Source organism: Manduca sexta, chromosome 24 (genome assembly GCF_014839805.1).
Source record: "Manduca sexta isolate Smith_Timp_Sample1 chromosome 24, JHU_Msex_v1.0, whole genome shotgun sequence".
Classification (NCBI taxonomy): domain Eukaryota; kingdom Metazoa; phylum Arthropoda; class Insecta; order Lepidoptera; family Sphingidae; genus Manduca; species Manduca sexta.
This window is the reverse complement of record NC_051138.1, coordinates 8,701,243-8,710,635: the sequence shown is the minus strand read 5'-3', so window position 1 is coordinate 8,710,635 and position 9,393 is coordinate 8,701,243. Positions and strand designations below refer to the sequence as shown.

Here is a 9,393-nt window from a genome sequence, read left to right as displayed (position 1 = left end):
GTACATTTTTTAAAATAGTGATTTTGAATAATAAATTGTGTTTTATAATATCTAAAAAAAACACATTTTGAAATAACATGATTTAATAAAAATAATTTACATGTTTTCACATATTATATATTTATGTCCTATATTCTACAAACTATCTTATTCTCTTTACTAGGTATGCCAGTATCGAACTAGGTCAGGCATATCCACATGTTACTTGATGTTTGACGGTAGCACGCGTCCCGTATTATCGCATTAAAATAGTAATAGAAAGTTCGCTCTTTTAATACGGGCCAATTTATAAAAAGCTCTATTTTACGATGGTCCTGACTTATTTTTAGATAAATTGTATTGATATACATATAAATATATTTACATATATTGTTAACAATACAGGGCTACACCTAAATGGGAGTGTTGACTGTCGAGGCTAGAGCGCGAAGTGCGAGAGCAACCTGTCGCTGAAGGTGATGTGCTTGAAGAGGTCGGGGTGCGCGGGGTGCAGCGGTGCGGGGCGCGCGGGGCGCTCGGGGCGCGCGGACGCGAGCGCCACGGACAGCGCGTCGCGCACGCGCGCGCGCGGCACGTCCCCGCGCAGCGCCAGCAGCCGCGCCAGCTGCTCCTCCGAGATGTCCGGGCACTTCGCCACCACGCTGTGCAGGTCCAGAGACAACATCTCGATGTCTTGGCACCGCAGCACCTGATGCCAATGTTCTTGCCTTTTAGATTCACGACGAGTTTCATTCAAAATAATTCGTATAATTATTGTCAATCGCTGTCTTTAGATGCATATTATTAACGACAGTGATTTTAGTGTCATACAGCCATTTTCAAGTGATAATCTCAATCGCTTTTTCGACCTATATCAAAAATGGACCAATTACAACAAAGTATGTTGTGCATGCCTACAAATGAATTATTTTGATTGGTTTATTCTCGGAATCGGATTGAAGATTGAGATTAGGGTTGATTATTGAAAACGATTGTTAATGATTTACTTGTACTTGCATCGATTACGATATACACTAAGAGCCTCGTTCACTAACTCCAAGTAAAGCGTCAATTAGTTACTTTCTGATTAACTGTAATTGGCAAGTAAAATTACGAGTATCTCATCTTCTGTCAATTTCACAAGCGATAATAAAGCCTCGTACAGTGACTCACTGGTTAAGTAAATAACGTATCAAATTGTACGTCACAGGCGTTTAGTATTGTTTACATCACGCCAGTTACGTTTCGGGCACACCACGCGTCAAATAAATAGTTGTGTACAAATACAAAATTAGTTGTCTAACGGCTGGTCTCAATAAATTACTAACATACTGGAATTAGCTAAATAAGCTCGACAGTTTAAGTTACCCTAACCGTTATTGCTTTTAATATCCCATAACTTTATGAGTGTACCCGCCGAAGCGTTCTTTTGCACTGAACATAGTACATAATGTAATTTTTTTATTGCTTTGAATGACGAGATGAGTTTGCCGTTCGCCTAATGGTAAGCAATACGACCGCCCATTAACAGTAGAAACACCATCCAAACCCCGTGAATTCCAAAGTATTATTTAGTATTTCACTGCGCTTGCCATCTTGAGACTTTAGCTATTAAGTCTAATTATGTCCAGTAGTTACACTAGCTACAATGTCCTTCAAACCGAAACACAACAGTGACTGCCCACTGCTGTTTGGCGGCAGAAATAGACATTGCGGTGGTACCTACCAAGCCGGACTCTCACATATGAGACACCGGTAGGTCGTCGGAACGTTTCTCGTGGTAACCAAAAATGTTGTCCTTACAATATTTTATCGAAATAGTAAAGTTGTTTCATTGGGCAGTTTCTGATTTTATCGCGTTTAGACAGGCAAACAGATACGGCGTGGGACTTTGTTTTATAATATACTTTTTAGAACTTTTAAAGCGGAACGATTAGAGATAGTTTGAGATAGGCTGGGAAAGTACATAGCGGGACTTTCATCCCGTAAAACTCTATCACGAGGACGGAGCCGCGAGCAAAAGCAAGTATATACATACATAAAATATACGATGTGCTGTATGCGTAATAAAGACAAACAAAATTAGACCCAAGGCGATGGTGTTGTCTTGATTATTCAAATTTACGTATCTATACTATTACATAAAGCTGAAGAGTTTGTTTGTTTGTTTGAACGCGCTAATCTCAGGAACTACCGTTCCAAACTGAAAAAATATTTTTGTGTTGGATAGCCCTTTGTTCGTGGAGTGCTATAGTCTATATATCATCACGCTATACCCAATAGGAGCGGAGCAGTAATGAAACATGTTGCAAAAACGGGGAAAACTTATTAGTTTTGAGAGCTTCCGTTGCGTGCGCTGCATAAACGGTTAAAATTAAGCAACAATGATGTATGACGGGATTGTTCCTCTTAAAAAGTTCTACAAAAATATATTATAAAACAAAGTCCCCCGCTGCGTCTGTCTGCTTGACCGTGTAAACTCAAAAACTTCCCAACGTATTAGGATAAAATTTGGTATGGAGACAGTTTGAGACCCTGGGAAGAACATAGGCTCCCGGGAAAATATATAGCGTGACTTTTATAACGGAAAACTTTAGCCCGAAAAACTTTATAACGCGGGCGCAGCCGCCGGCAAAAGCTAGTTTAATTATAATTAGTAAGCAATATGTAATGAAATGAGAAAAAATGTACTGGTAAACCCATGCACTTACCTCAGCCAACATGCTAATAACCTCGAAGGGCCAGTCGACGTTAACGCCCTCTGGTGCTATTTTTCTAAAGAACGATCTTATCTGATTTGCCTCCTTGACTATTTTGTTGGCTGCCTGTTGGGCTTCTTCGACGGTTTTGAAGGTAACTTTCTTTGATAGCATTGCCGTGATATATTTTTTATATACTAGGTTTTGCGCCTGGTTAATAACATATTCAAAATTTTTATCCCTCAAATGGTTATAATCTTGGAAATAATCGTCAAGTGTAATGCAAATTGTATCGACTGGTATACTTGACGGCAGCCATTTTGAAGTAAATAAATCTTCGAAATGAACTTCTAGATCTAAGAAGGCTTCTTCTAGAAGAAATTGGGCAGCTTCATCTCTTAGGTTCTGTAAAGAATATTCTATTTCACTTTAGCTAGGATTTTTTTTAAATACTGCGTTTATTTTGTTGTGGAAATTTGAAATGTAAATACCCATAACGATAAATTAGTATAGTGATATCCGATACCGTATTAAATAAATAAATCTGTTCTAATGTACCCGGGCCTGGCATTTAGAGTTACTTAGATTACATTGATAGTTTTCAATAAATTGCAAAACCGTTCAAAGCCTCAATTTAGGCTTGTCATTAATAATTAAGAAATCCGACTCGGAATAGCTGCCATAAATATTGAAACGATGCTACTTGGTTTAGACATTACAAAGAGCTTAGTGAAAATGGAATAACCATCTAGTACTTAAATTATTATTTACGATTTTAAGATATGCGCAACATCGAAAATTAATAAATGTTTTTGTGGTATAAATTGTACAAAAACGGAATTCTTTTTATATACGGAAAAGTAATGATAAATGACAGAGTAAACCTCAAATTATTTTTCGGAAAAGTTTCCCAAAGTTTGGGTGCCCTAGTGCGACCTACTTGTTTAGACTTTCTTATCATTCATTATGCACGAATATGATTTTTAAATAAGATTCGTCTCCGTTCATACTCCAAACCTAACCCAGTAGGAAAACAAATATGTTGATGCTCAAAATGAGAAAAAAATAAGGTATTATATTTATATATATTAAACACTAAATACTCTCCCTAACAGATCCCTCGACTAACCTTACGTACTATATATTACTGGGCCAGACAATGACAATTGTCTGCACGGAACTTGATTATGTACCTGGAACACGCTGAGCATCGCGTCGAACTTGGCCTCGGCGGGCGGGTCGTGGCGCGCGGGCGGCCAGTGGCGCGCCTGCGTGGCCTGCGCCAGCCGCGCCATCTGCTCGCTGTTGTTCACGATGGTGATCACGTGGTGCGTGAAGTACGCCACGCGCGACCGGTCCGCGAAATGACCGTTCTGGAAAACACAACCTATGTACAATACTAGTTTATGTTATTCAGGTATCCTACATTATTATCTTAGTCGGCATTGAAACTCTACCACCAGTGAATCAAATAGGTGTTACATATAACTAGCTCTACACTCGCTGCAACAACAAAAAGTCGCCGACATCGTTTGGTACGGGGCTCGGGCAGCACAGGTAGATAGTAATGTAAATATCGATAATCGAAAGTAAATTCGTATACAACTTACTTTGAATTGAATAACACCTTCTCTGTACATATTTCCGTATCGCGTCACTTGTTCTATACTCAACAGCAGCGCTTTAAACGTCACTTCTTTGCTTATAGTTTCAGTTACCTGTATCGATAAAAATAAATTAATAAATAACCCTTTTGGAGGTTATATTGTAAATAGCGTCACACACTTATTCACGTCGAATTCACTCACTATGTAAAAGATTCCTGATAAATAATATTTTTAGATGGCTTATTAAAAGGTACCCCTTTAATTAACCTTTTCGCATATATTTCAAGTTTGTACTTACTTATATACGTATGTATAAATAGTAATGAACTATTATATATACAGTGATTATTTTCTTTTTCACCGGTTCCAAAATGGGTAAACTGTATAATATAAGCAATGTTCAATAAATTTTAGTTATAGTATTTTTTTTCACCAACCTGTAGGTTCTGATCGATCATTTGGAATATAATAACTGGGGCGTGCGTGTGGTATGCGTTGGAGTGCGGCTCCACGTCGGGCGCGCGGTTGCCGCTCCACTCAGCTCGCTCCGATTCCAAAGTTTTCTCCATCCATTCCATATAGTTTGATTCCATTTTCTAAAAAAATATATTTTATATGTAAATTGGGTTCAAACTTGACTTATTATCTTTACTTTGGCTGTTTAATTTTTTGATGATGTGGAATAATGCCACTAAATTTGTTAATTCTATGTATCTCTGTCTAATATACTAATATACACGTCATTTTAATTTGTTATTAAGATTTTATATTATATATTAAATAGACATTTTAATAAGGAATATTTTGGTGGTCTGAAAAATTCAAAAATGTATAAAATTCTTTTTTTTTAAGAAATATTCTCAAAACTTTGCGTATTATTATCACTTAATAATTCGTGCGCCGTAACTGTAAAGAACAAACGCTCAAGGCCATTTGCTTGCGACAGCACCTTATATGCAATACTTACTCGACAGGTAAGCGGCTAATACAAGCAAATAGTAAAAGTAGTATTTAAAGACGTATGGTTTTTTAGTTCAGCTATAACCACATATTTTATATCTAGCGACAATTGCGCTTTGAAAAAGGCATAGGTTTCATGTTATAAGCTCAGAAAGCTTAATATAATAGTTCAACCTCCCCTGAGGGGCGGGGCCGTATACTAGTAATCATCTAATTATTATTTTATGCATGAAAACAAATATATATAGACTATAACATTCATAAGCTACATTTGTAGATCAAATCTTTTATACTTTATCAGTAGCAATGAAAAAAAAAACTTACTTGTAAATATTCATCTTGCAATCTTTGCATTATTTCATTGCTAAGTAAAGGTGGCAATGTTGAGACGTCGATGTTCAGCTCCGAGCTGCCCATTAGCTCGTGACCAGGATAAGTGTTTAGTATCCATGACAGCAGAGTTACATACTCATTGCCCTCTATTCCAGTTTGAACCACATCTTTTAACTAAAAGATATCATTAATCAGTATCACACACTACAAGGCAACATATTAACTAAAAATATAATCTGCACTTACACTGGCTGATAAACATGTGTGATACATATTAACATATTTGTGTACTATGTCATAATGTGGTGGGAAACAGGGTACACATAATGTTTTCACTACTCTTAAGTCTTCTAAAATGAGTTGCCTAGTCAGCTCCAGGTAGCGGACGAGCCATAGTTTGTTGTCTTCGCGTTCGTCCACTCTGGTACCCTCAATTCGCTGAGCGACAGCGCATTCTAGTACTTCAAATGCCTTGTTTCGCCAATTTTTTGGTCGTCCGGGGGGCATAAAGCCAGACTGACTCTGTTGCTGGAAAAATCAAGTCCACATTTACTATCCAGATATTAGATACTCATGGCTGTGAAAACTTCTTAATAAAACTATATACCAGATAAATATTGTTTATTGACATGTAGCCACAAGCTCTTGAAAACACTTTTATGTGTAGATAGTCTCTATCATTGGATTGTATTATAAACCAAATATAACCAAATAATATATACAGCATAGCATTTTTAATATAACACAAACCCCTTTATTCTTAGACGTTTTTAATCTAAGAACGAAGTAAAGCTGTGATAAAAAGTCTGTTTTTCAGTGTTGACGCCATGGCATTGTTGTATCTCAATATTAGCCAATCACAACGGCCCTTTATCTACGTACTGCAAAGGCGTATCAGACCTGTTATCACATTTTTACTCTGTGCTTAGGTAAAAAACATTTATGTATAAGGGGGAAAATATTTACCTGCAAAGCCATTCTGTCTCTTTTTTCTTCTCTTTCTATGATTCTTAGAGCAGTGACAATCACAGTAGGTTCTTTACGAACTGTATTCAGAGTCCTGGCCAGAATCAGTTTGATTTGTTTTTCAAGCAAATTTGAAACCATTTCAACATCTTCAAAATATGCTTTTAACATTACTTTATCATGTGATGATTGGTTGGGTAGTCTGTGTAGCTCATACAGTAAGTCATCTCTTGAATTTTCTAAATCATTAAGACACTGCCAAGAAAACCATAATGAATTGAATTAGCTACACAAATAAAAACTGTTTAACAAAAAATAAAAGTGCCTTAAAAAATCACTAAAAATCAAAAATGTATTTAACATTACCTATATTACTGGTTAGCAATTTTGGAGCTGGTACCTAATAACAACCTTTGTTCATGTATTTATCTAGCTTAACTGGCAATTTTAATGACTAAAATTGGTAACTAGTATACAGGTAATTTTATTTTTTTTGGTTTTTGAAGGGTGTTTTATTTTTTGTTAAAGTTTTTATTTTTTGCTTTACTGTGTTAGTAATAATTATAAGATCAAATGGCAAACGCTCTTTCAATATTTTTTTTTACATCAGTTGATGTCTCTAAATAACTCCTTACTGCTAAGGAGTTGTACCTTCCATCATCAGCTCAGGTACATAAGATGATGATTAACGTGCAAGTATTCAAGTTATTTCATAAAATTTACGAAACACGATGTATGGGCCTATAAAATTTGAGCGTTGCCCTCGATTTCTCCAGGATACAATCATCAGCCCCTGACGTAGTGACTATATGACCACTTCATCAGTATCTACTTTCGAACAAAAAAAGGATTTTAAAAATCGGTCCACGAATGGCGAAGTAGTCGCATAACACAAAAAAAACATACAGTCGAATTGAGAACCTACTTTTTTGAAGTCGGTTCATAAAGTGTATGACAAGTTAGAAAATATTTACAAATAAATCAATTGAGATTTAAGTTATTGACAAAAGTATGTACTTATAAAAAAAAGAATATTTGTATTGACCTGATGAGCATGTAATAATTTTCCTTCACCAATCCATTGTTGAGTTTTAGCTACACTTTCAGGAACAGTGAAAATATGTTTGAGACTGTCCATGGCAGTGACATACTGAGAGTGTCGAGAGTCCTCCTCCCTAACAGCCTGCAATGACGCGACTAAAGGCGGAACTCCTTTGAGAAGTTCTTCTAATGCATCCATTCTGCAAATAATTCAATTATGAAGAAAATTATTAGATTAAAACATCATTAATAAAGTTTTGCTTACATATTTATGTGCTAGGTCATGCTCGGGGCTTCGCCCGCGTGAACGCACGCTGCATAAATCTGTAAATTGCTGTAGCGATTCATAGCACCACCTACTTAAAAAATCTAAAAGATCAATCCTTTCTCACCGTATTGATTTTAGAATTATGTCACTGAGCTACCCATGCATTTCCATCTAAACTAAATGAGTATTAAAATTTTCATCTCACTTGGTTGAGGATAACTGATTTAAAATTCAGTTACAGATTTTATCTGAACATACATACATACAAACACTGCAAGTTAAATAAAAGCTTGTAAAAAGTAGCCTATGTTCTACCTAAGGTTCCAAATTATCTCCATACTTTGCATTTATGTCCATTTGGTAATTTTTGGTTTTATTTAATCCTTACATATTATGTATGAATTAATGACTTTATTGTTTAAAGTGTTAGTAAGATGCCAAAATATAAAGGTATATCTCACTTTAGTACAGATTATTAGTATTTGTCTTACTTCAAACTGATTTGATGGACATCATCAAGGCACTCCTGGAGTTGTTTTAGCCCTACACTTACTCCATCTAATTTACCCTGGACTGCAGATTTCAATTGACCTTCAATGGAAGCCTTTTTGTGGGTTATACGTTTCTTGTAATGCTCCACCTAGACAAAATTATTCTTTTGCAATTAGGTATACATGTAGATAATATGTATTTGTAAAAAAAAAATTATACTAACTTTTTCGAGTTGTCCAGGCCTCTGCATCATATTCATTACCATTTTTTCCGCAGCAGCCTTAGCTTCTTCTTCAATATCATCCATAGTACTCATGTTAGCTTAAAATTATAAATGCTTATCTTATTCACGCCCCTATTACAAATATAAATCAATCAATTAATTCTTTCAAAACTTCTTCTTTTGTCTTTCGGCAGCTTTTAATGGGGCGACGAATTTTTATATAAACAATAATAATTCCTACTACGTATAGTAAAAAAAATCTGTATTAAGCAATGAAGTTTAAATTTATAAACAATATTCTGTATGTAAATTACAAATTAATTTTAAGGATTACATATAGTTCAGAGCGATGTCTGGCGATGTCACTGCACTGTTGACAAATGTCAAAGTCAAAGAGAGAGAGTCATATTTAGATTTTATTGTCTAATTTAAATGTTAGTTAAATTGGACAATAAAATCTAAATATGATCCCTCTAGATCTAATATATTTAAATGTTAATTGGCACTATAATCCAGATTCGAATAGAGCTCTAATTTAAATAAAATCTTTCGATTATGACAATCATAGTCGTGAATTAACGACCAAGCTCGTTAAATAAAGCAGCCTAGCGCAACAAGGAACAAAAAATCTTTTGTATGGAATTGACATGGCATTTAATGGCGGATACTGCTATCTCTCTCTTTCAGTACAGTTTCTCTTTCTATTCCTCACCGCCATTATTATTGTTTGTTTACGTCCTGACGTTTTGGAATACATTTGTGTTTTATTGATTTATGTTTGTATTATTTGTTATTCAAACAAGTAAAAATATACCAAAAAGTGTT

The 9,393-nt window shown here is 35.5% G+C and overlaps 1 protein-coding gene across 7 annotated transcripts; it reads right to left on the bottom strand.

Annotated features, from left to right (window-relative positions):
* Positions 1 to 65: 65 nt before the first annotated feature.
* On the bottom strand, positions 66 to 9,166 carry LOC115453282 (exocyst complex component 3). Of its 7 annotated transcripts, XM_037442495.1 has the most exons (13): positions 9,129 to 9,145; positions 8,903 to 8,938; positions 8,569 to 8,666; positions 8,345 to 8,493; positions 7,590 to 7,785; positions 6,545 to 6,799; positions 5,825 to 6,106; positions 5,570 to 5,752; positions 4,723 to 4,881; positions 4,289 to 4,396; positions 3,872 to 4,051; positions 2,691 to 3,083; positions 419 to 688 (listed from the first exon to the last, which is right to left on the bottom strand). In XM_037442495.1, exons 3-13 carry the CDS (start codon positions 8,659 to 8,661, stop codon positions 419 to 421), a joined length of 2,268 nt encoding a protein of 755 aa, XP_037298392.1. In that variant the 5' UTR covers positions 8,662 to 8,666; positions 8,903 to 8,938; positions 9,129 to 9,145. The 7 variants fall into 7 exon arrangements, with proteins under 7 accessions (XP_037298388.1, XP_037298393.1, XP_037298394.1 ...); XM_037442492.1 differs by having other exon boundaries at positions 8,569 to 8,808; positions 8,903 to 9,166; XM_037442493.1 differs by having other exon boundaries at positions 8,569 to 8,700; positions 8,903 to 9,166.
* Positions 9,167 to 9,393: the final 227 nt, after the last annotated feature.

What these genes read in the sequence shown, in the direction of transcription:
- LOC115453282 (XM_037442491.1), bottom strand. Translation starts at nt 8,661, where the DNA reads ATGAGTACTATGGATGATATTGAAGAAGAAGCTAAGGCTGCTGCGGAA. An exon ending in GTCCATCAAATCAGTTTGAA is followed by an intron (nt 7,786 to 8,344) that starts GTAAGACAAATA and finishes AATTATTTGCAG; the next exon opens with AATGGATGCATTAGAAGAAC. An exon ending in TGATCGATCAGAACCTACAG is followed by an intron (nt 4,397 to 4,722) that starts GTTGGTGAAAAA and finishes TTATCGATACAG; the next exon opens with GTAACTGAAACTATAAGCAA.